Source organism: Asterias rubens, chromosome 1, assembly GCF_902459465.1.
Source record: "Asterias rubens chromosome 1, eAstRub1.3, whole genome shotgun sequence".
Taxonomy (NCBI): Eukaryota; Metazoa; Echinodermata; class Asteroidea; order Forcipulatida; family Asteriidae; genus Asterias; species Asterias rubens.
In genome coordinates, this window is record NC_047062.1 from 709,728 (window position 1) to 736,255 (window position 26,528).

Below are 26,528 nucleotides of genomic sequence, written 5' to 3' on the forward strand. Positions count from 1 at the left end.
ATTAATGTTCTAATGTAACAACCCCAAGGTTTAGACAACATCAAAAGCTCTTTTGTATTCAAAATACCTTATAAATGTAGGCCCTATTGCAAATGATTTATTTAGACACAACTTTCATAAAACAAGTTGAACTGAAGATGCTTTAAAGAGAAGATGATGAAGGATTTATTCTAAGGACTGATTTGACTCTTATTTCTTTGCAGAGTTCCAGACAAGCAGGATCTAGCATTTGGAGCAATACAACAAGGTTCAATGTGTATGGATACACTAGGACATACAGAGGATGGTACATTAGGACTTTATGAATGTCACAATAGTGGAGGAAATCAAGTAAGTTTAGTACTTATTGCCCAAGAAACATCTTATTTCCCTCTGTGTCAGTATCTCATGAACTGAGCTACATTCCTAGGATCCTTATCTATTGTTCCCAAGAGCACTACATGTACCTTGTGCGCTAAGTCAACCCTCACAGTTGTTCAGTGCCTTTGGATTAGCGCCAATGGCTCCAAACACCACAGGGATAATATGCATCTTCACTGGCCACAGCTTGCAAAGTTCTCTAGCCAAGTCTCTAAAACATCTTCATCTTTTGGAGCTACCCTTACATCACCCAGCAGATCTGTATCAATAAGATGGCACATCATTCCCATCTTAATATCCACCTGAGAGTGATTCATCCATGTAGCTTGGAAGACTGACAAATCATTAGCCATTTATCTGGAGGTTAACAAAGCCACTTGAGTTCTCTCAGGTGGATGAGTGTTAAAATTGTCACCGTGAGGACCCTTTGTGCTGGCAGTGTTTTCCTAAAAGTATGTTGTGTTAATTTGAAAACTAGAGAGTAGGAATGAATTCACAAACCACTGATGTATTTTCCCTTGAACTTTAACATAATCTTGATGATATTGGTAATAGTGTTTCTTGGTGTCGTTTTTTTCTTACAGGAGTTTTCCTACACCAAAGAGAAGTTAATCAAACACACAGATCTCTGCATGACAGCTGGAAATGCAGAGTCTGGTTCACCTATAGTATTAAAAAACTGTCATGGCTATCATAGTTATCAGGTAGGTCAAGGTCTGGGCACCAGACACCCTTCTGTAATTGAAAAATTAGTCCAAGTTTAAATTGACTGCTGTGACTGAGACCTGTGACTGTTGCTAAGGGCAGCCTGTGCTTCACTGCATAATAACCGGTAACCAAACCACAGATGCTAATTCAGAATCCACCTTGGTTTAATACCGAAGCCCAATTTAATAAGGTTATAAACAAACAGATGTTATTTTTTCACATATTCACTACTAAACCTGATTTTGCTTAATGAAGCAGGTTTTGGAAATTTAAAATTTATATTTGATGCGAGTGGCTCTCTGCTAAAATTTTGCTAGGTGGATTTGTTAATCCGTTTTCTGTTGACCAGGCCTGGGTTAATGGAGACACTTTCAGACTGCAGTGTTTTTACTCAATGTTGACTGACTTGTCACGGCCTAACTGTTGCCTAGCAGTGGCTTTATGTGGAAGGACATTGGCACCACTGCTGACCATACCTTCAATTGTAATTTAAGTTTGATTTTATGTCATGTTTAAATCATGAAAGTTCATAAAAAATATAAAGTTTTAAAATGTTGGGCCTACAATTTTTTCAGCGGATCAAATTGTGCGAAATTACATAAAAAGATTTAGATGCAGAAAGACCAAGTAAACCAATATAACAATGACCAAGATGGTAGCGATAGTGGCCTCAGAAACAAATCAAAACACATCAACGGAAACAGCAACAACAAATACTAATAAAAGAAGTCAAAAATCTCATTACCACCACTTCACACAAACTAAGCAGCACTACAGTTCCTAACGATGGCAAACTATTTACATCTTGTGTTGTGAATTTAATACTGTTATAAGACTCTAGTATGCAAAGGTGTAGTTGTGCATAGTACATGAACATGGTATAGATTACTGGCTAAGATTGGTTCAGGTTGCTTTCCTGATTTGTACCTAAAATCCTAATTAAAAAATGTACCTTGCACCCAAATATTTATACCACTACTTCTTATCAGTTGTTTCTCATCAACAAATTGTGGTTTAATGATAACTGTTTTCCCTCATTTATTTTGTAGAAATGGGACCAAGCTGAAGGTGGTCGAGTCTTCAAACTTCATGATACAAATCTGTGTATAGATAGTAAAGAAACAAAAACAAAAGGACTAACGATCCAGACGTGTGAAAGGAGAATACTAACCCAACAGTGGAAATTCTCTATGGGGAATTTAAGACACTGACAGTCCTAATAATGTAGAGCTTTAAGTTTTAATTGCAGTTATGAATTCTAGCTGATATGATTGTAAATCAGAGTACTTTTATTAAATTGTTATGGGGGTTTTATGGCCAAGCCATATTCTGAAGTTTGGTTTTTCTTTTTTTCCTTTGGTAAAAAAAAACTAAGAATGTAAAAACATTATCCATATTTCAAGAAAACAAAATGTACAGTTATTGTTGCTATAATTATACAATGTTGTTGTTTATCTGCCAAAGAAAATAAAGTAGATAATTGGTTAATGATAATTTTATTGCTTAATAAAACCTAAATGTTTCATTTTCAAATGTTCTTCAAACGTTTTTTAAATGTTCTAAAGAATATTATTTCAAAATATGTTTTAATTTAAAGTGTTTAAACTGTGTAGGGCCCTATACTGTATACAAAATAAGAGTTTGAAATGCATAGTGTTGAACTTTTCAAAGTACTTTTGAAAAATATTGCATAATGAATTGGTACTTTTGAAATATTTTTAAAGGTATTCCAGGTGTATGATTTTAAAATATGTTTATTCTACAAAAATCATGTTTTTGAGATATATTTCAAGTGAAAGGACTTTGCAGACTTTAAACTGAAATTAGCTTTTGGGGGGAAGAGCTCTGCCCCAGCCTTAAAATAATCTCAATCTTTGCTTTCATTTTGTGATCACAAATCATGACAACTCTGACCACACATACATTTCAGGTGTTTTAAAACTACTTAAACTTACCCCCCCCCCCCCCCCGAAACAAAACACTTAACAAATATTTTATTCAGTTTGATATATTTAAATCGTGATTTAAGTTATCTTAAAGGAATGAATGATCTGGTTCTAAAAGCTCTGGTTTTGTCAAATGAGTTGTCAAATTGATTTCCGTCCGTTTTAATCTTTAAAAACCTTATCCACCGCAAATCTGGTTTTTAATTGAACTTGAAGGATTCAAATCAAGCCAAATTAACAAATGCCTCACACTGTGCCAATGGACCCTTCCCATGAAATATGCTCATTACATTCACGCATGCTTACAGACCCTGTTGATTGGCAAACGCCATAGAGTTGTGCACTAAGCAGACGCGCAATCTCGTCTGCGTCACGCACCCATTAGCCGTGTACAAAACAGCGCGTTGTTCCCTCATTTTGCTAACCAAAACATTAGTTCGCACGCGTTACGTGCAATTTACATATTTCATGGGAAGGGTCTATTAATATACATATACAAATTGCAGCGTTTTGCTTGATCATTCTGTTTGATGAACTTTATGGATATGGGCCAAATGTTGAGAATGTGTCTTTAGACAGACAGAGGCACGTGTTTTTCAAAGAAATTGTGTGGTCTTAGTTGGTATTAGGTTGGTTTGTTAATTTTGTGGGTATAAATGGGCGCTTGATAGGGTACTAGTAATAGGAACCTCTGATGGCCCATAATAATATAGGGAACAAATATTAACACAAAGTAATCAAATCTAAAACTAACTTGTTTTTTCTTCTAGTTGTCTTGTTACCTCCTGAAGACAGCTGGGCCTAGTTGTGAAAATGCTGAGTTGTTTTAGAACCAGCCAAACTTGTGAGAAATGTAAACACATGACGGTGTTTCCACAATCTTACCTTCAACCTAAGTTATTACCTGGATTGAGAATTTCCCAGACTATAAAAGCAACACCAATAATAATAGTTATTTAAAATCAAATGTGCAACAACACCACTTAAATATTAATGTGTATCTGCCTTGCCAATTATTTTACAAAATTGATAGAATTTTAACAAAAAGTTGCTATATGATTTTTGAAGATTGATTTATATGCATAGTTTTTAGAAAGGTTTTTTGTGTAACGTATAAATGAAGGTGCACAGTTTATCTACCATAATTGAATAATTTAAAATGTAAAAATGGTAGACTCTTGAACACTAGATGGCAGCAGACACCGGGTCAACACAGAGCTTTGTATTTAGCCAGTTGTGACACAGAAGGAGCAGTTTTCTGTTGCTTGTTGGCGCTATTTTCGGTCCGAGGTCCATTAGTCTGGCACCCTGTGTTCACCAAATGGCTTCTAATCAGCAAGTTGATGCTACCAACTCCCTCAATATACTGCTCTGGGTCAACATCATGAACCTGTTTAAGAGCAGTGGCCTGGATGGACATATCAGAATTGGCTGCTACGGTTTCGGCTATGGCTGAAGTTTTGGCTATAACACCCTTAGCAACAGTTGTAGCCAGAGCTGTAGCCGCCAACACAGATGCAGCCTAAGTCTGATGCTACCAAATCTACAAAAAGAAATGCAGAACCAAATCTAATGTGTGAAATGGTGCGTGTTTAATTTTTCATTGCGATTTAATTAAATTGTTGTTTTTTCTTATGCCAAGTTGTGTTTAACAAAAAAGAATATAATTGATTTCTAAATGTTTATTTCCATTTTATGTTTTTTTTTTTTTTTTAGTTCTTTCCCTGCTTGTATTCATGTTTCAGATTTTCCTTTGTGGGTTTGAAACCTGTCCATTCAATAATATAGGTTTTCCCAGCCAATTTCAACAGAAATTCATCCATTTTAACACCAGGTTCGTTTGATTATGAAAAATCTTTTTAAGTTTTTTGTTTTGTTTGGCATTTCATTTCAACTGGAAAAAATAACACTTGAAGAATGTAAATCATTGGATATTTATCAGCAGTGTCATTATCAAATCGGGCAAGTTTTCTCATTTTCCCCAAGATATAGAAATTTTTGTTGAAAATTTGCGCCTTTCTCCTTTTATTTTCCGTTTGAAAAAAAAGAAAAAGAAAAAAAATACGAATGCAAAGTACACTTAATGGTCTGTGGTGTATGTATAATTGTTGACTTTTGTACTCACAACTTTCCCCATTTTATACTGCATTAAGTTTAATGATTTCCCTGCAGGTAAAAAAACAGATGAACAAAAAAGATTTTACATGGCAGAAAAACTAATCGGCAAAGTCAGGGATGCTATTTCTTAAAATCATCCGTCCATTTTTTCATGAGATTTCATCGATAATCCATGATATCATTTAATCATCATCTTTTTCTAATCATACCTAAATGTAAAAAAAAAGTAAAAAAAAAAGGAGTGTAGTGGGCAACAGAGGTACAGATTGATGCAATTTGTAGCGTGGATGACTTGTAGATATTTTGTAATCTAATGTAAATAGTTCCGATGTTGGGTCATCTGCGGGAGGCTACACTCTCTTTTTGTAGATAAAAGTGAACAACACATTATGCACGCTGTGTTGAAAACAAAATAATAGAATCATTCTGTGTTTTCTTCTCTCACCTTAGAAAGAGAACCTAGAGAATGTTGAGTTTCACCCCACTCTATGCCCGCTCTGGCAAAGTAATTAACATCATATGACACCCATGTTTGGTAAAATGGTAGGCCTACATGTAACAGTACTCCACATTTGCAAATTTACCATACAAATGTGTCACATGATGTTATTTTGCCTCGTACGAGTATACATAAATTGCATTAAAATGGATGAATGCGTCCATAAAATGGTTTCACAACTGAGTTACAAGACTGACTGACTGTTCTCAGGGTTCTGTTTTTATGACCCTCGCCCATCTCTAAGGATCTCATTATTATTCCTGTCATCTTTGTCCAGTTTCCTGTATGCAATGACAGTGATATTCATTAAATAAGAAACATTGACTGACTTACTTACATGTTAATGGTTTAAATGGTTGAAAAACAAGATGGTTGTATCGCTGTCAGATTCCCTGTGTGACACAAAGGTAATGATATAGTTCTTGTTAAAAGAGACAGGGATCTGACTATTTTTGTGCTCTAGCCTAAATTGGGTTTGATATTATGGAGCAAAGTATTGATACCACTTGTTATGCATTTATGACAAAATGGCAACGGATTTTGAACAATTCCACTTTTTTTTTTATTGGTAAATTTTTTATGATGTAGTATGTGTGGTAAATTTTTGCCATAACACACATGACCGGCACCTGATACAATTTTGAAAAACAAGCGTAAAACAAAAAGCATATTAAAATTGTTCTCATTTATTATGGGCGATATGTATACTCCAAAATCTTGTGTATACTTGATAGTTGACTTGTGACATCTGTCATTTTAAATCATCCCAGCCGGTTTTTTTTTTATCAACTCACACATCCTGTATTTTTCTCAATAAATGTCTATTTTCCCATTAACTGCACCATTGGCCAGTTTAGTCTTGCCCAGCATACCACACAACTAAATGAGTCCTGCAGTGTCGAGTTTGATCGTTCATCTTTTAAAACATAAAAGTCTAAAACTTCACCTTAAAACCTCACCATTAAGATTAAACTAAAAACTAACTGATCATAACGTGCGTATATCAGAGCCAATCCACCAGAAATATTACCATTGAAATACTCTCCAGGTCAAGAAACAAGCATTCAGAGATCCTTTTTTTTTTTTTTCAGTACCTGCAATCTCTTACATAACATCAACAGCCTCTTGTAACTCCTAAATGATGGATGATGTGTTGATTGGAAACAAGTGGATTGAGCTTGAATTGTCATCTATTTCCCTTCGAGAGTATTTGTTGAAAACTTAACCCCTAAAAATTGTCAGATATATGACTTAATTTAAACTGCAAAGATAGCATTTTTCTTGGATTTCAATACAGCTTACACATTTACCAAATCTTTGTACCCGCTGGTTTCCTATTTACAGTTAATTCTTATCTTATGTTCACCTGAGGGTGGTGGGAGGAGAAACTTGGTTGCCCCCCCCCCCCAAAAAAAAGTGACATGTCAGCGTTAAGATACTGGATGTGACCAAGTGTTAGTGAGTAGCAATGAGCAAACTCTTTGTCATATTGACTTCATGTGCAGCCATCTTGTTTTCTTTCAATTAAACCAATGAGAACCAAAGTGAGGCTGGAAGGCAATAACAATTTGGTTCCCTTATGGTTTATTGATAGTCAGTACCCATTACTGTAAGTGCAGTCAGGGAACGCTACAACTTTGTCATCAGAGAATGAGATATTCTCAACTAAACTTAGATTAAACAATTTAACAATAACTCCTTTTTTTGAATGTTATGTTCATGTAATGTAGGTATTGTATGCTGCTCAGTTTAAGGATTTATCCCACCCATATGAAACCGCAGTTAATCTGAACCATTTAAACACAGAATAAGTTGAACATGGGTGTTGTTAATGTATTTTTTCTAAAGCTTATTCTGGCTTATTTATAACTCTTTAAATTTGTCAATTATATAATAATAATAATTTTATGATTATTCAGTTTTTGCTGAGATTAACATAATGCCAAAATGTGTAAATCCAGATTTATTGTGAATAGTTGTCAACACAAGGAGATGATCCTTAATTAAAGATAATTTTTACAACAAACTTGTTTGTGTGTGGAAAGATTTTTTTGGTTTTGGTTTCACTGGTTTTTGCCAATGTTGATTTAGAATAACAGCTTGGAAAGCAATGCAGGCGACTGTTTTGAAAGAAAACCTCATGTTGTGGTTTGTCTGGTTGTCTGGTTTAGATTCGGTTTTGACCTTGCCTTTTATGGCCGCTTCAATATTAACTTCTTATTTCCCTTCATATAGAGAGAGTTTCTCACAATGATTAACTCCACATTCTTAGCTATGAAGGAGTTTCACTTTCACAAAGGTACTTCAGTGTATAGTAAGGCAACAAGAGAATGTATCCAGCTATAAATATAGCTCCATACCAAAGGAGTGATTGGGTAGTCGGTAGGCTGGCTTTCATACACCCCCTGCCCAACTCACTCTCTCTTTCTCAAGAAAATGCCCTTCTACAACCACCGGCCCCCTATGCATGAGTACTATAAATTACCAACAATCTGATAATTGCTTTCAATTCAATTCTACCCACTTCCGATTTGGATTTGAAACTTAGCTTGGTGTAAGCCTGATACAAATGTACACAAAACTTGCACAAAATATTTCATCTTTGTTGGTGTTTTCTTGAAAATGTTACTGCCCCGATTTGAAAAAAAATTGGCTTTTTGTAAGTGGTCTGCAATGGGTTACAATTTTGCAATGATGGTCCCTGATTTTAAACCTTAAGTGCGATTTGTCATGTTTCGTGACGTCAGTTTGATTTCAATAGACTGTCCAGCACGATGCAATGATGAAGTTTATATTTAAAGAAAATGTTTCTTTGTCAAAGTGGTTTCATCGTCATGGAGGACGGAGCTACAGGCTGCAGTATGCCTTGGCCATAGCCTTTGAAGATCAGCAAGGATGTCCGGACCATCAATATCGAGAAGAGTCTAGAGAACAAGAGGGCCCTTGTCGAACTCTGCAATGAAGACCGGGCAGCTTTCAAGAAATTTACAGAGATGTCTGATGAAATCCTAGCACGTGTTGAACACCGCATTCATTGCAGTACAATGAGCCACTACTGCCATGTCTCAAGCTGTCCTCCACTCTGAGACACCTGGCGTCCGGAGCCAAGTATAAGGATATTCAATATTGCATGACAAGTTACTGACAACAACCTCTCCGTTGTTGTCTGAGAAGTCTGCCAGGCCATCTAATGAGATGAATATGCTGCTCAAGTGATGACTCCACACACAGGCCTATCAGTGGTGTCCCAGAGCCGTCGACTTTGTGGAAATGAAACTTCCCCAAAAGCATTTTGCCGTCAAGAAGCCTCAAGGAAGCCGAAGTCTTTACTACAATTACAAAGGTTTCTTCTCAGAAGGAGAACAAGTAAAGGCCATTCAAGACAAAGACGTGCCCATACCCATCTCAGACACGCTGCAAAGACAACAAAAAATTGAAAATTAATAATATGAATTGAATAATCTCAAAGTATTATTGAATTCTCAAACTTATTAGTTAGTACATTGAAAATAATAAACATCACAAATATTATAAAATAAAAAGGTTCGCAACAACACTATGTAATGATGAGTTGGGCTGGACATGGAGTTACTGCAAACCTTTCTATATTGCATTTCCACCATGCAAGGTTTCTAATATTATACTTACAAGGTACAGGGGGAGGCAGTCTCAAGTGGCGGCACAGTCTTCCTCGGTGGAGAATAAGTATCATCCTCAGAGGAGGTGGGGCTGTATTTATGGAGAAGATTATCTACATCCCTTCGGCAAGCTCTCCGCCTCCTCTTTGACATCCTCCTCATTGAAGCGACCACAGTTCTTCCCCATTGAGTCAGATAGTCATCTTCAAAAGTAGATGCTGATTTCATCTTGCCCGCAGTAATTCCTGGGCTCTCTTCCAGACGCCTGAAAAGTTCTTCTTTGAAGTCAGCCTCCTCCGATCTGGACTTGGCATTACGCCTGGATGAGGAAGCAGTGAGCTGAGAATGGCCCTCCTCAGCAGTGGCCGATTCAACAGCTTGAAGATCACCAGGGTGTTGCTGTGCGAGGGCAGCAATCTGAAAAATATAGAAACAGAAATTAAAATGATGACAAAATGGAACATGCTGCCACCTGAAAATGAAAAGCTGAAAAGAAACAGCTGCAAATCTTACCTCAAATTATACTCGCACTAACCCTTAGTGGCTTACCATTTTCGGTCGCCGGTTGAGGAACGCAAATTTCTGGAGGATCCATCTCTGTTTATACGTCAGGTCAGTCAGCTTTACACCACTTTTTTTCTTGCTCAGTTTGGTGTAGTTATCACGATTGCTTTTCCACCATGCATTTATATGTTCAGCTGAAATAACACAAAAATAATAAAGTACATAGCAGAAAATAATCACAATTAAAATTGACGAGACATTATACTGTACTGTAAAGTTTGTGAGCAAATAAAAAGGAATGCAATTATAAACTTTATTTTAAATGTTTATTAAGCCCCTAATTATTTGAGAAAATAGAATTAAGCTGTTGCAGACAACTTACCAACCAAATGGACAGATAAATGCAAAAAATAGTTGATGGCCTGATGTTTTGACCCTAGCAGAGTTTTCTCGAAGGCTAATTTAGCCTTTGATTGAGAAAGACTATTTTTTTGTATTAATTATTTTAATTTTTGAATCAAAGTCAATACCTTACCAGTGAGCCCCAACTCCATGGCCTTGTCCTCCAGGGCTTTGGTCTTCCTGCCGCGTTGAGCTTGGTCTGTGATGAGCCACAGGTATGTATTGTCTTTGTACCACTCTATCAGGTCTAGTTCAGCAGCGGAATCTTGGATGGACCAATCATTCTTCTTCCTCCTAGAGGACTTCTCAGCCTTTTTGGTCTTATTGGCGCTCCTTAGTGGCATGTATAAATACTTATGATGTATTTGTTGTGATCCTTCTTGATTGGACTCCTCATCTGGTGATTCTTGGTGAGTGGGCTCATCCTCATTTGAACCATCATCACTGTGGAGAGTAGAGGGGAAGTTGGACTTCAATAAATCATTCATACATGACATGTGGAGGAAATATTGAAGACAAAGTGTCTACACAAAACATTTAAATTTTTTACAAAAAAGCAGCATGATTCAATAAATTTGACCTTTCTCAGGAGGACTGACAGCACAACTTATCATGAGCACACAGAGTGCAGCATAGCAAGAACAAATCCCAAACTTATCTAGCTAGAGAGGGGGAGACTAAAAACAGACCTGATTGAAATCTATATGTTAATGGGTTACTTCAAGACACCGGCTGACAAGTTTTTCTCCCTCCCCACAAAGAACTAAGAGTAAAAGAGGACATTCAAAGAAATTGTTTGTTGTGCGTAATAAAACAAAGTTGGCAGACTACTTCTTCTCAATCTGAAATAGAGAGGTAACAGTTTGGAACATGGAGCAATACTAGTTTATTGCTCCATGGTTTGCCAGAGTCACTAATTTCTGCACCAAATGTGGCTGTTTTCTAGAGAAAATTGAAAGTTCTGCCCATCGGCGAAAAGGACTAGACTATATAACCAACTGCGAACATTGATCTTATTTTATAATTTTCTAATCTTTGTTAATGTTATAAATGTGGTAGGGTAGGGCATAGAGTGGACCTTGCTCTATGGAAGGGGGGGGGGGCCTCTCTTGACAAGTTTGCTTTAGTCTCCCCTTCCAAAGTTCCATGTATATCCGGTCCATTATCTGCTATGGTTTAAAGACAGTGGACACTATTGGTAATTGTCAAAGACCAGTCTTTTCACTTGGTGTATCTCAACATATGCATAAAATAACAAACCTGTACAAATTTGAGCTTGATTGGTCGTCGGAGTTGCGAGATATAACTATGAAAGAAGAAAAACACCCTTGTCACACGAAGTTGTGTGCTTTCAGATGCTTGATTTCGAGACCTCAAATTCTAAACTTGAGGTCTCAAAATCAAATTCGTGGAAAATTACTTCTTTCTCGAAAACTACGTTACTTCAGAGGGAGCCATTTCTTGCAATGTTTTATACTATCAACCTCTCCCCATTATTTGTTACCAAGTAAGGTTTTATGCTAATAATTTTTTCGAGTAATTACCAATAATACAATAGTATCCACTGCCTTTAAACTGTTCCTTTTTAAATTAAATGATACCATCTCGTCTGTTATTTTATATCTATGTATTGTCATGATTTAGTAGGGGGGAAAAAGTAAACGAAACTAAACTTAACCATGGAGGTAAACTAAGTATACCAAGTAAGAAAGTATGTAGCTTCTCCATTCGAGTGCTGGCTAGAAACGTTCTCTGCCGCAGCCATTCGTCCCTTGCCGTCGTGTTGTCGCTGGAAGGTCGTTTCCAAACCGTCGGCGAATCTTAGTTTTCCCCTTTTGAAATTTGACGTCGCTTTGCCGCAAAAATTGTGTGATTTTCACGTCGTCGCCTTAGGAATGCGGGGTCTTTGCCGCTACTATGTGAGCCAGGATACTATAATTAAAATACTTCATTAAAACCGCATTTGGCCCAATTATGGGGTTTTTTAAGGCGGTTTGTAACTATTTTCTTTTGTAGGCCTACCAAACGGTTCCGACCACTTGAGGGCGCTGTGGTGGTAAGCTAAAAAGTAAATATTATTGTTTTGACACAGAAAGACACAACTTCCACAAGTGACGACTTCCCTCGTTTTATTTTGATGAATATCATACCGTTTGAAGACCGGAAACTGGTTTGAGCTAAGTTTTGTAGACTAGAAATTGACGCAATGTCTCGTGTTTATGACAACAAGCCTCTCCAATCAATTCCAGTTGAGAATCACACATGGGTGGGGTGTTGGAACCCAGCAAGGGACAACTTGTTGAACAAAGTTCCAGGGTAAGTAAGTGTACGACCCACCCACACACACAAACTGAACCACACTAACAGGGGAGATTCCACACAGTTAACGCTTGGCTGGGAATGGTGCTTATGGGTGCTGGGTGGGGCTTGCTTTAGGAAAACTTTCCGTATTCTGCCTCCACTTTTTCAAAAACATTTACTTAAAGAAAACCTAATTTCAGGTAAACGAGATCTAATATTTAATAATTTAAGTTTAGTTGCAATAACTTAACACTCCTGCCGACGGGGGAGGGCTACGTTATCCGTAACCTGTAAATCCTGTAAGTTGTTTTTAAATCTGTGAACTTTTATTTATTTTTCTGTTCCAAAAGTGTATAATGGTTTTAAAGCCATTGGACACTTTCGGTACTGAAAAAAAATAAAAAGTTCACAGATTTACAAATAACTTACAGGGTTTACAAGATTACCTTCAGGCTGAAGGTAATGGTGAAAGACTTCTCTTGAAATATTATTCCATGAAATGCTTTACTTTTTGAGAAAACAGTAAAACAATATATCAATTCTCGATAACGAAAATTACAGATTTATTTTAAACACATGTCATGACACGGCGAAACATGCGGAAACAAGGGTGGGTTTTCACCGTTATTTTCGCCCGACTCCGATGAATGATTGAGCCTATATTTTCACAGGTTTGTTATTTTATATAGAAGTTGTGATACACGAAGTGTGAGCCTTGGACGTAATACTGTCTTATACCGAAAGTGTCTTATGGCTTTAAGCGACAAACAAATGGGCCTTCCAAATCCTATCTCGGGCTGAATTGGCCAATGTCCCCAATATGAGTTCATCTTTTTTTGAAAGGTATGGTACTACAGTACAGGTTACTTTTAGAAACTATAAGTACCGGTTTCCATTTTTTTCTATATGAGGGTCAGTTCTATTGAATGTATCCTTGTCAAAGTAGAACTGTTATACTGTGATTCTGCAACCGGCCGAGACATTTAATAATTCTTCTTTTTAATTGTCATACTAGTGGTCCGGGTGTTCTGATGGATGGAATTCTAATGGGAAGGTCTCGTCATGTTATCACAGATTCAGAAAAACAAAAGGTCAGTTTAAATTTAGCCTGCCTATGATTTATCTTTTGTTTCTCGATGGCTTTAAATGGAAAGCAAATTAATAATTTGCAAGAAAACATTGAACAAGGTTAATTGTATCATCAGGCCCATTTGTATCAGGCCTATTTTGATTGTGGCATTTATAAGTAGTGCTGAGTACATTTTGTCAACCATGAAGTGTAACGGCTTGGTCAAACAAGGCCTTGATAATGAGAACGACAACGAGAATGTTAACAAAGCACGCCTTCGATTGGTTGAATAAGCGTGGGTGTATTCTGTGTCGAGCAGTTCAACCAATAGAATGTGTTCTCTTTGCGCCGTGATCGTTATCGTTTTCCTTATCGTTGCAGTGTGACTTAGCTTTAATCAGACCAATTAAATATTTTTCAATTATTAATTCCTGTCCTTAATTTTCTTTCAGAAATGAGACTTTCAAAGAATTTGCTTTTTGTTTTTGTTGTTGTGACATGTTATTTTAAAAGGAAATAGTTAATATTTAGAAATGATGCGGTTCAGGGTTGTGTCATCCCTTGAGACCAACAGGAGAACACTGCAATAAAACATTCAAACTCCTAAATAAAATATAAAATAATTCTTAACTGTTGCTAATTGTTCACTTAAATCATGCTGATTGGATTTGCTCCAAATATCTTCCTCTGACTGGGCATAAGTAAAAACTTTATCCCTAAGTTGTTCTATGTTAGGTGTAATCTTTAATTTCTCTTTTAAATAAAACTGTAGTTCAATTTTTCAAACATTTTGTGTTTTGTGTACAGTTTCGATATGTCGTGCTCCAAGTTAAACCATCGGTTGTACACAAACGCAAATTTGATAAAACTAGCGGAGTTGAGATTGAGCCAAACTTCAGTGACAATAAAAAGGTCAACACAGGTCATCTAATGTCTTCTTATAGTAAGTTATGTAAATCAATAAGCCTTGTTCATTCCTATACCAATAGTAAGTTTTGTAAATCAATAGGCCTAGTTCATTACAATACCAAGTACATGTATTACCGTAGGGAGGGGGAACAAGAACGATTTCACTGAACAAGAATGATTCTAGTCGACTAGAGCAAGCTAGCCCAAACGTTGAGACCAACCCAAGAACTGACTACATGATAGTGCAGTTAATTACGATGCTATAAGCTAAAGTAGTAGTCCCAGCCTATTTCGATACCATCCACCCAGGTAATAGTTAATAAGCAGGGCAGTTCTTTTCAGAACTGAGAAGTCTCCCGAACACCCGAACATTCGAACAATCTATTCTGCGGTAGTAGACAGTTCTCTAAGAACAAACTCTACCTGACAAGTAGATACACACATGGTGTTACCGCAAACCAAATGCTAACAATTGTTTTGAGTAATTACCAAACATGTTCAGTGCTAAGACAGTGTGTGCATCTTCTTGAAGAACCATAACAGGCATTAATTGCAACATTGTTTGACTTTGTATCCACCCAGAAACAGAAGCCAAAGGTGTATCGGACAAACTTACAACATCATCAGTCAGGGATCTCATCAACAGACCTGAGCTGATCAAACTGACATCTAAACATGATAAAGCTGAATGTATAGCACTGTGGGCAGAGGAACAACAATTGGATAGAATTGAGCTTGAGAATGGAGATACAGTCAGACTGAAGACAGTTACTGATTCACCTTTCATATGTAAGTTCTTATGGACATGTACATGTACATTAATGTATCTGCACTGACTGAAGACAGTTACTTTTCACCTTTCATATATGTAAGTTCTTATGGACATGTACATGCTTTGAAAAATCTCAAGCATAGCTGGCCTCTGGACTAGGCATCTCTGATATGTAAGACCTTAAGGATGTACATTTATGTATCTGTACTATTCACACAGTCAGACTGAAGGCAATTACTGATTCATCTTTCATATGTAAGACCTTTTAAGGAGGTACATTTATGTAGCTGTACTGACTGAAGACAGTTACTGATTCACCTTTCATGTGAGTTATTATGGATTTACATTTATGTATACTAGTCACACAGTCAGGCTGAAGACAGTTACTGATTCACCTTTCATATGTAAGACCTTAAGGATGTACACATGTACATTTATGTATCTGTACTATTCACACAGTCAGACTGAAGGCAATTACTGATTCACCTTTCATATGTAAGACCTTAAGGATGTACATTTATGTATCTGTACTGTTCACACAGTCAGACTGAAGGCAATTACTGATTCACCTTTCATATGTGAGACCTTACGGATGTACATTTATGTATCTGTACTATTCACACAGTCAGACTGAAAGCAGTTACTGATTCACCTTTCATATGTAAGACCTTAAGGATGTACATTTATGTATCTGTACTATTCACACACTCAGACTGAAGGCAATTACTGATTCACCTTTCATATGTAAGACATTAAGGATGTACATTTATGTATCTGTACTATTCACACAGTCAGACTGAAGACAGTTACTGATTCACCTTTCATATGTAAGAGAGTAGAGAGGATCTGAATATTCAGAATGATTTATTGGAAATAGTTCCCAGTGATCATGGATTGTTCCCAAGGATGACTCTGTTGGTATCTGTTTTCTATCGTCCTAGTCTCATTGGCGAAGCTAGACACAGTGACGAGCCAAGTCTCTAATTACGCTGGAGGAGAGAATGTTGGAGCATCTTGGACAGATAAAGTCATGTCAATGAAGTCACATGATTCAACTCAACCTGCTGACGATGGTGCTGGTGCTGATGAGGATGAATGGGTAAGATTAGTTGAGAAATGCTTTACATCAAAACTAAACCAAACTCAACCTGACTCAGGGTTGTCAAAATAAGTATAAAAAACAGTCTTCGTTAAAGGTATCTTGGCAATTTTTGGGGTGCTGAAATAATATACATTTAATAGTAGCGTCTGGGTTTGCTGGCTGAATTTTGACAATGCCTAGTTTTAGGTGATTATTTGCTTCATTTGCCGATGTACAGTATTGGGGTATAAGATAAAAAAGGGCACACACAATCAAACTCTTTTTAAAAATTAGTATCAATGTTGGAGAGAAAACTTGGGAATGCAAAGAAACCCCGCAGCATCTACGGTCTATCTTGTTTTCCTTTTGCCATGATACCAGGTTTATTAGAATCTTGTCAAATATTCTATATTTGCTGCAGGACGATTGAGATCTGGATCTTCACAAAGTTGCTGGTCAAAGGTGAAAAGAGCCCCCCCCCCTTGACCAAACGGGCAAAGGAGAAGTATTAATGCCTTATGTATTTTGAAAAGTAATAATTGTATACAGTTTTTAAATGATGAGCATTATTCTTCCTACTTTTAAAAGTATGTTTGACGTGAACAAATCTGCAAAAGTATCATTAAATAGCCTTCAAATTATGTTAAAGCATACACTATTCTGTATATGTAGGTCGGCCCTTGGAAATAAAATTGTTCTACTTCTTCCTAGAGCCTAGCCTTGCTCAAGGCAGTCACATTATTCACTCAAAAAAGACGCTGCTGTAAACCCACCTGTATACACACAGTGTAGCGTGTATAATCACATCGCACGACCCGACTTTCACCACTGACCAATGGGGTCCCGCTTTTTCACGGGCATTATGGTAATGAGTTGACCGTGGGAACTCTTTTTTGGCGCTTATTATAGTAATGAGGTCAGTGGCTTCAACACGGACCCTACAAGGCTGTCAACCTACTGCCTAAGCATGTGGATAGCGTACGGGGGGCGTCATGTCGTGCGTTGTGGTTTCACACATAACGCACAGTGTAATACGGGTGGGTTTTTACAGGGGCGTTTTTTCTGAGTGAATCATTCGTCTCCCTTAAGCAAGGCTACCTAGGGCCAAGTTTCATGCCTGAAATATACAAATTTATTTAAGTAACTTCAAGACTTGGTTTATTTGTTTTGTATTGAATTACTGTATGCCTTAAGAACAAGAATGTATAACTAATATAAACATTGGATGCATATGAGTGGCTTATTGCATAATATAATCACAAGATGAAGTCTGGATAATTTCATTTCACAAAGCTCGGCCTGTTGGAATCAAAAAGCCAGATTTCAAAGAGAAATTATATTTTGCGCCAGTGTACGAATTAAATGCATGAGATATTTATTTTATACAACTCGCATATAAATCCTTGTCAATTGAACATTTTTTCCGAAAGTACAAAATGGACATGGAAACTTGTCCACCACATACTCTGAATATTCTATCAACCTTTTTGTAACAACCGAGACAACTCCATGTAGACACAAACCTTGTCCATTTTGACACAATGTGAGAATCCCAGCAGTAAATTCTTGGCAAATGACAAGGATCTGTGTGTGGCTTAAAATAATTCTTAAAAAGAACACAAGATCTGCACCACTTTAATTTGGTTTTTAGTTAATCCCTGGCATACATTGTAAATTTTAGTTTAAAAAATCATCATAACACAATCGAATACAGTTTCATATAATCATTGGTATTTATTTTTAGTTTCCATGACATATAATAGTAGACAACTCGAGTTAGCCAATAGACTTAGCATATGTCAATAATATTACATAACCTTCTATTTTTATTACATTAAATACAATATAGTTGCAATAGTATCAATATACCATATATCTCCAACTGCTAAAACATTCCTTACAGACGAACAGTATGACTGTCTTTGATGCAATTTTTCATCTTTATCCTCTTAAAGAGTTTAAACAAAACCATTTGTGTTAGTCAGAGGGAATAGACTGGACGTCTGCAAGATGGACCTTTCATACAAGGCACCATCTCAAAGTTCTGTCTCACACCATGATCTGAATTAATCAGTTTTTAATTTGCCTTAAATATTATACACGGCTGGGTAGGTGTACACAATCTTTACAACTATTGAATCATTTCTATAACTATTGAGTTTGCAAAACTCTTGAGTTTGCATATGCTCTACACAATTAAGGAAAATCATCCCTGGGTAGTGGGTTTGAATCCTACCAGAGTTGCAGGCCCTGGGTAGTGGGTTTGAATCCTACCAGAGTTGCCTCTTGAGGTTTTTCTACAGTAATCAGAAAGCAAAGACTATTTTGCTAATCTCACAGTGATGTAAGGTTACTCAAAAAACAGTTTACTTTATCCTGGATGCAGTTATTATTATATTAACAATCGGCCATGTGATAATAATAATAGTACCATTATAGCAGTTTGACATAAGAATTTTATAAATAAAAATATTATATTATATAATCATCCTTGTTACCAATAGTCATTTGTTTAGTTATCCCGACACCCCAACCAACAGAAACGAGTACTTTACTAACGCTCATCTTCAATGCTTAAATTACAGCACTTTACACTCGTACATCACCCTAGTGTGTAATAATGCCAAGACATAGGTGTGAACAACCTTATACAGGATTTCTTTTGAGAAAACCTATTAGTTAAATAACCAGAAAGAATGAAACCATTGAAGACAAACACCAAATAAATATCAAGAACTTTGTCAAGAACGGGGAAGAGAAAAAAAGATTAAAATTCTCACTATTTTCCAATTTTCAGCTGTGCGCACAATTGTGCAGAGTGTATAAGTCATCCCTAAAAGTCTCCATAACAACAATAATATAAAAACAACTTTCACCATGAGATGATACAAAGATAATCAGTTTAATTGAAGTCTTACAGTTAAGTTGTCAAGAGCACCACACAAAAACTCTTAAAACAGTTAACACATGTAGACATTCATATATTATTGTATAACTTCACAGAGTATAACTTCCAGATACACGTTTATTCATCAGAGTAGCTCATGACTAGGTTACAAGGGTTGTGGGAATAGCGCCCTCTAGTGTTGATGTATTACATTTTCAAGTTAGTTTAAGCCCTAATTTCCTTTGGTAAAGTGGTACGTAAAGTTATTTGTTCGTCAAAACTTTCCACAAACACAAAAAAAGAAAGTTTGAAACAATAACGTATAATAGACCAGTTCCACGAAATATGTAAATTGCATGTCACACATGCTCAACTAACATGCCCAACTAACACTGGTTGGCAAAATGAAGGAACATCCATCCATTTTGTATGGGGATGATGGTGGCATGACACAGACTTGTTGTGCGTCTGCTTAGTGCACATCTCTAAGGTGTTTGCCAACCAATAGTGTCTGTTCGCATGCGTGAATGTAATTAGGATATTTCATGGGAAGGGTCTATATTTAATGTATTTCATTATCGATTGTAATATACAGAGCTAGTAACAGAAAAAAAAACATGGTTTTCATAAACATTAAAGGGAATGCCTTAGAGACAGATCAATTTAAAGATATTGATATTTTGACATTTCCAAAAGGAAGTGGGGCTTTTACATCCTACTAGTTGACTATTTCTATCAAGTCTCAAATAATAAATCTTCATCTCTTTCATCTGATATAAGATTACCTCCTTCACTAAAGTCTTCACCTGCTTTCTTACGAGCCTCAAGCTCTGCCTCCTTTCTCTTCCGGATGATCTTCTTCTTTTCTTGAATCTTCTTGAGACGGTAAAACTCCTCACGCTCTCTCTCATCTAGCTCGGTGGTGATGTAAGCGATTGTGTTCTCAATACGCGGAATGATAACTGTAGAAGAAATGGCAGGAGATATGAGAAAATGCTGAAGTTTAACACCTTGATCTTAGGAATGAACCCAGAGCTAAATAAGATCTTCATACGATACATATATTGAACTATTCTGGATCGATGTTAACTTAGCACCCAAAGTGACTCTAAGGATCCCCCTACTTTCTGCCCGAGCTAAACTGCTAAATACTAGACTCCTTTTCTATTATAATAATACCAGGTTCTTGTAGTGCTTTATCATAGCACTCAGTATTTTGTCCTGCACGGTATGTGGAGCTACATTTCTGAAGTATGAGACCTATTCCTTTAAAGCACAGTGCAACGATTTACAAAGCTGTGGTGCAATATGCTGCCACTTCTCTTTTCGATAAGTGCACTGGTTTCCTTTTACATGCATTTTACGACACATCAGATCAACAGCTTAACATCTCATCCGAAGGACGATGCATCATGGTTAATCGCTTGGTTAAGGACACAAGTGTCATGACTGGGACTCGAACCCACACCAGAGTTTGAGTCTGGTGCTCTTCCACAACACACCACATACTCACCATGTTCAATAGCATTCACACGTCTATTAGTGATCTTAATCACTTCATCAAGAGTCACAAACGATGTCTGCAGCGACGCTAGCTCCACCAATAGTTGAACTGCTTTGTCATAGTTCTTCTTGAGTTTGTCTATTTGTTGACCACCTCTGGATAACCCTGTCAACTCGTATGCTGGTATAGAGGAAAAAGATATAAAAGTAGTCAAAGTTATAACCCTGTCAACTCGTATGCTGGTATACAGGGAAAAGATATAAAAGTTAGTCAAAGTTTGTATGAAACGATAGAGTCAAATGACCTTATCCCCCAGTTTATGATTGCCACAATTTGTCACAATGGGAGACTGTTGAGACGCTGGCAACAGCAAACATAACAGTCCTTTTTGCGGCTCTGAGCATGCACGTACATGCTAAGTATTGGGCCAGTAGGTATGAGCACATGCACTACTGGCAAGAACTGTGAAAAAAGGACCTCGCAAATTCTTCCGTTGATCTGAGATTAATGAAGTAAGCAAGCAATGGAATATAAATGTTGTTAAAATTACTCCTAAATCATGCTTTCCATTCCTATGCTAAGATTTAAATCTCAAACTCAGACCAATTACGTCTGAATAAAGCAGTCAACTCAGATTCCTAAAAATGTTGCCAGTACCCAAACCAAAAGAAAGTTTGAAAATACACAAACTTATTAGAAATTAATGGCAAGCACTTACTGTCACCACCATCAGTGTAATGCTCAAAGACTGGGAGAAGAACACCTACAAATAAAAAACGAATCTTGAATTAGGTTACAAGTGTAAAAAGGCAATAGCTGAGTCACTCTACAGTGTCCTGAAAAAATAGGAAACAGCGTTTCAACTCATAGTGCTAAGAATAAAAGGTCAAGTATGCACTGGACGCCATTTTGGTAAGCAGATATATTGATGCAACAATAGATCTATTCTGACATTGAGCACAGCTATCAATGCTATCACAAAACATTTGCTCACTGAAAAGGCGTCCATGTTGTACTCTAAGGGTGCGTTCGTTTAGCTTCCCTGGGTCGACCCTGTCGTGTGGCGTTTTTTTTTCTCCAGGAAAAACGTGTGCAGATAATTACCCACGTTCGTCCTGGAAAAAAAAACCGCCACACACCGGGGTCGACCCAGGGGAGCTACGAACGCACCCAATGTTCTAACAACAGGTAAAGTTCCAGTTGTACTGACAAACATTACTGAATGGCTCCCAAGGGTGACTACTTTGCATGCACGCTGATTAAAGTTAAGAGTAATTCCATTACAAATGAGTTATGTTTTAACACAGTGGTCCTAAACTGCATACAGTTATAGACATATCACAAGTTCAAAAAAGAATGAGAGGGGACCGGTTACTCTTTGACTCAAGCTTCTTTTGCGAGCAGCCATATATGAGCGGAAGGGAAGAGTGGATCGGTAACAGGCAATTCCAGGGGGTTATGAGCAACAAGGCATGCTGGCAAAACACGGCGCGACAAGATCATTCACCCCTGGGATTGAGGTTGGACTGTACCCTTTTATTGAAGGTCTAGTACCAAGCCTACCTGCAACGTTGTCTCTCTTGGACCTCACTTTAGTTTTGGCTCTTGTTACATTTTGAAGCACCATGTGACTGCAAAAAGAATAATGACAAAATTATTTTAAATAAATAGAAAATGTGTTTATTTTTTAAATTGTTGTAACTTGATGATGATGTTAGTGTTATAATTGACTCATTGTCACCAGTAACCCTGACCAACAGTTTCCCAACAACCTGTGTTAAAGACATTGAGAGTAACAAGCCTGTTGTTCCCATACATGAAGCAAAATCATTCACACAAATAATCATCCACAAAATGAATTTTATTATAACACATGGCGGTGTTAGATCCAAGTGATACAAATTAAAAGGCACAGGATTTTTTTCCCCTGGTAAAAAGTGCCAATTGAGGTAATTTCAATTGGTTAAGTTTTGTCAATAACTACTGTGCTTTACTTACTTAAAATCACCAGAGGCGAACTTAGCTTCTGCAAGAGATAAAGATGCTAGCTTCATAACTTCACCCATCAATGTCTTTGTCTGGAAGGAAAATCACCAACAAATAAACTCCACATTAGTTCATTAAGATTACAACCTGAATTGCTGCTCTTTCAAACAAAGCGGTGACCAAATCCATAGCTTTGCATTTAACAATTACGAAAAGTCAAAAGGTTACACAGCCCATGTGTTTGTAATTATTTAAAACACATAATAAAAAAATAAAAAAATTAGTATGAATTTCATAAATGAACAACTAATCCCCAGATACAATCCTCCAGAATTTATCATTTGAATTGAAGTCACCCAAATCACCATTCCTTATTTGAATTGCTTCAATCCAAACAAGCCTATGAATCCAATGCCCAAAGTCTGAGGTAAACTGTTTTGTTTTACTGTCACTAAAACATGAGCTCAGAGTTCGATGACATTTTCACAGGTTGGTTATAAGTGTTTAGGGTTAGTAGAAGATATTACAAAACTTAAGGCTAGTCCTAACTGGTCCTAACTCGAGATAAGACTAGTCTTAAAGGCAGTGGACACTATTGGTAATTGTCAAAGACTAGCCTTCACAGTTGGTGTATCTCAACATATGCATAAAATAACAAACCTGTGAAAATTTGAGCTCAATCGGTCAACGAAGTTGCGAGATAATAATGAAAGAAAAATAACCCTTGTCACACAAAGTTGTGTGCGTTTAGATGGTTGATTTCGATACCTCAAGTTCTAAATCTGAGGTCTCGAAATCAAATTCATGGAAAGTTACTTCTTTTTAGAAAACTATGGCACTTTAGAGGGAGCGCTTTTTGTCACAATGTTTTATACCATCAACCTCTCCCCATTACTCGTCACCAAGAAAGGTTTTATGCCAATAATTTTTTGAGTAGTGTCCACTGCCTTTAACTCTTTGTGAAATCCACCCTAGAATTGGATTGTTGATTCTGTAAGGTTATAAAACATCTAGGTACCTCTATGATCTTATGCAAGATTTGTCTGAATCTTAAAGACAGAGCATCAGCTTTCTTCTTCAGGAGACTATGACCTTTCTGAGCCCCTTTCAATCGCACCTTCATGTTGGTCAACGCCCTTGGAGAAACAAAGAAAACACCCCCAGCTTTAAAACTTTGCATAACTTTTCAAAAAGTTAAAAAGGAAAACTAGAAGACAGGTTAATTTCACTGATGTAGTACCTGGAGAATGCTGTGTGCAGTTTTATGTGCATATCTGCTTCAGGGCAATTCATGTATGTTGTGATTTTAGCTGATTACTCAGTGTGCCATTTTTGAAGAGGCCAACTTCGTTTGCTCATCTAAATATGAAATTTGTGCAATAAAGCTGCAACACAACCTTTGAAAAGCCTGCCACATTTATTATAACAAGATCGGTCGATCTGGGCAATCAGCCGATCGCGCTACGCTATTGGAGGAGCTATTGCTTGCATAGTTATTGACTGAACGCGCAGAAATGGTTTTGAGCAATCGCGCAGGAATGGTTTGCACGAGCAACCAATAGCGCAGGAATGGTTTTGCGCGATAATATTGATTGATCGCGCAACAATTATGTTTGTGCGATCGAACGATTGTTGTGTAGGAATGGTTTCGCGTAATCAACTAAGCGTTCAGGAATGGTTTTGAGCGATTGGTTGATTGTGCGTAGTCACCGATTGGTGCATTTATTAGTAGTGGAGTGCAAGAATGATTTTTGCGCAATGTCGACCCTTACTTTTATCATCAATGATCTAGTTTAACGGTTAAAGATGCTATGTCAGATTTTTGGCCCCAAACATTAAAAAATTGATTTTTTTGAGTGAATGGTATTATAAAGAGTATCACCCGCTCTAACAAAAAAGTTTAACTTTTACTTTAAATGGTCAGGAACCATGACAAAAATTTAAAACGTTTTTATAAAACACATAAGAATTGGTCACGTGATATATTGTCAGGATCCCGACAAAAACTAATTTTGAGCACTTTATTTCACTGCTACTAATAATTGGCGGACTTTTTCGAGCCATGGCTCTAATGAAAGCTTGTAACTTTCTCAACCTCCACCAAAATACCTATTGAATTTTAAATCCAAATTTTTGGGTCAAATCGGCCAAAAATCTGACATAGCATCTTTAAAGGCATTTAAATTCTGTAAAATTAAAATAAAATAAACAAACGTAATCAATCAACTCTTTCTTCAATGGTTTACCGGAGTATGCCATGATCGCGCAAAACCATTCCTAGCGATCGGAAAAATCTCCCAAAACAACTCCTGCACAATCGATGGTTCGCGCAAACATTTTCGTTGCACGATTGATCGACAGCTGAATGAACAATAGCTCTTTCAAATAGCGCAGTGCGATCAATCAATCACGGCCAAAATATACACAGCACAGTGTTGCATGTAGTTCGTAAGACTGTCAGTGTGTCGTCACTAGCCCAGTAGCATCAGGTCATGGAATTAAGAGTAAAAAGGGTAACAACTAGGAAAATGTCAAGTTCTAATTTGATAACAAAATTAACAATTCAAAAGGAACTTGAAATGAAGCAATTGCCTCCGTTGCCTCTGTAACTTAATGTAAGTATCAGGTCTGCACAGGCCAGGGCCATAGAGTAGGAGCTTGAGTGGAGTGGCTGGCTGCTTGGTTGAATGATTGAATCATCATGCATGGAGGTAGAAATAGAATGAATGAAATAAAATTAAAAATCGTCTGCTTTTGAGTTTGGTTGTGCTCGTTTGTTCCTGTGCTGTGCATGCAGTATATATTCTCAGATGGAAATAAAAATAAGTAAATAAAAGTATAATACTTACATACGCGAAGGGAAAATTACAATTCTTTCTTTCCCCGACATTTTGAATCAGATGAGAACTACTCTTGTTTCTGTACGGATATTACGATATCATGTAAATTTGGGACCGACCCACACACACACACATAAATAGCACAGTAAATCCACAACCAAAGATCTTGTGATGAAGTGATGTCACTCAAACCTCAATCCCAATCGTTCGCTCTCCTTGTATTAGAGCAACGTACGCTAGGAAAAGTCGCGGTGAAATCATACAAATATGAGAACGAAGTTGTGCAGCGGCACAAGAGTGAACTTTAAAGGTCATTGATTGGGTACGCCCTCAACGTTTGCGCGCAAGGGCCGTCTTCAAGCAAGCCATAGAAAATAATTGACTTTTTAATACAAAAAAGACAGGCCTAAATGATGGAAATATTTATAAACAAAAATGAAGTAAAAAAAAAAATCAATTATAGATATTTTATTGGTTGGTTTCAAAAACTTTCCCGTTTTAAAGACACTGGACACTATTGCCAATAGTAATTGTCCAAGCCCAATCTTCGCAATTGGTGTATCTCAACATATGCATGAAATAACAAACCTGTGAAAATTTGAGCTCAATTGGTTGTCGAAGTTGTGAGATAACTATGAAAGAAAAAACACCCTTGTCACACGAAGTTGTGTGCTTTCGGATGCTTGATTTCGAGACCTCAAATTCTAATTCTAAGGTCTCGAAATCAAATTCGCAGAAAATTACTTCTTTCTCGAAAACTACTTCACTTCAGAGGGAACCGTTTCTCACAATGTTTTCTACTATCAACCTCTCCCCATTACCTGTTACCAAGTAAGGTTTAAGTTAAAGTTATTTGTTTCTCATATCAATGGGTGGCCCATTCAGTGGTAACCACTGGTCTCCCATGGGATGTCCCTCCCAGCATGTAAAAAGAATTGTATAAGCTTAACAAGAAAGGACACACGCTTTTGATGTTTAAAAAAGGAGGTTTTTATTTTTACAGA

General features: G+C 37.0%; 4 protein-coding genes across 4 annotated transcripts in view; 2 read left to right on the top strand and 2 right to left on the bottom strand.

Moving 5' to 3' along the window:
• LOC117300188 (polypeptide N-acetylgalactosaminyltransferase 2-like) overlaps positions 1-3,344 on the top strand; it is an 84,980-nt gene extending 81,636 nt beyond the window's left edge. Inside the window, exons 12-14 of the mRNA XM_033783916.1 lie at positions 204-330; positions 945-1,064; positions 2,118-3,344. Coding sequence (XP_033639807.1) covers positions 204-330; positions 945-1,064; positions 2,118-2,279 — 409 coding nt within the window. The 3' untranslated portion in view covers positions 2,280-3,344. The remainder of the gene's footprint in view (positions 1-203; positions 331-944; positions 1,065-2,117) is intronic.
• A 4,863-nt stretch (positions 3,345-8,207) lies between these two features.
• On the bottom strand, positions 8,208-12,206 carry LOC117300199. The gene is made up of 5 exons (XM_033783928.1): positions 11,876-12,206; positions 10,309-10,619; positions 9,819-9,967; positions 9,280-9,686; positions 8,208-9,045 (listed from the first exon to the last, which is right to left on the bottom strand). Exons 1-5 carry the CDS (start codon positions 11,938-11,940, stop codon positions 9,009-9,011), a joined length of 969 nt encoding a protein of 322 aa, XP_033639819.1. The 5' UTR covers positions 11,941-12,206; the 3' UTR covers positions 8,208-9,008.
• A 57-nt stretch (positions 12,207-12,263) lies between these two features.
• On the top strand, positions 12,264-17,912 carry LOC117300218 (arpin-like). The gene is made up of 6 exons (XM_033783949.1): positions 12,264-12,491; positions 13,492-13,567; positions 14,353-14,488; positions 15,037-15,243; positions 16,168-16,325; positions 16,729-17,912. The coding sequence occupies exons 1-6, from the start codon at positions 12,382-12,384 to the stop codon at positions 16,735-16,737; spliced, it is 696 nt and encodes a 231-aa protein (XP_033639840.1). The 5' UTR covers positions 12,264-12,381; the 3' UTR covers positions 16,738-17,912.
• A 104-nt stretch (positions 17,913-18,016) lies between these two features.
• LOC117300208 (V-type proton ATPase subunit D-like) lies at positions 18,017-25,697 on the bottom strand. The gene is made up of 7 exons (XM_033783938.1): positions 25,534-25,697; positions 23,703-23,820; positions 22,697-22,776; positions 22,262-22,329; positions 21,417-21,461; positions 20,708-20,878; positions 18,017-20,156 (listed from the first exon to the last, which is right to left on the bottom strand). Exons 1-7 carry the CDS (start codon positions 25,572-25,574, stop codon positions 19,930-19,932), a joined length of 750 nt encoding a protein of 249 aa, XP_033639829.1. The 5' UTR covers positions 25,575-25,697; the 3' UTR covers positions 18,017-19,929.
• Positions 25,698-26,528: the final 831 nt, after the last annotated feature.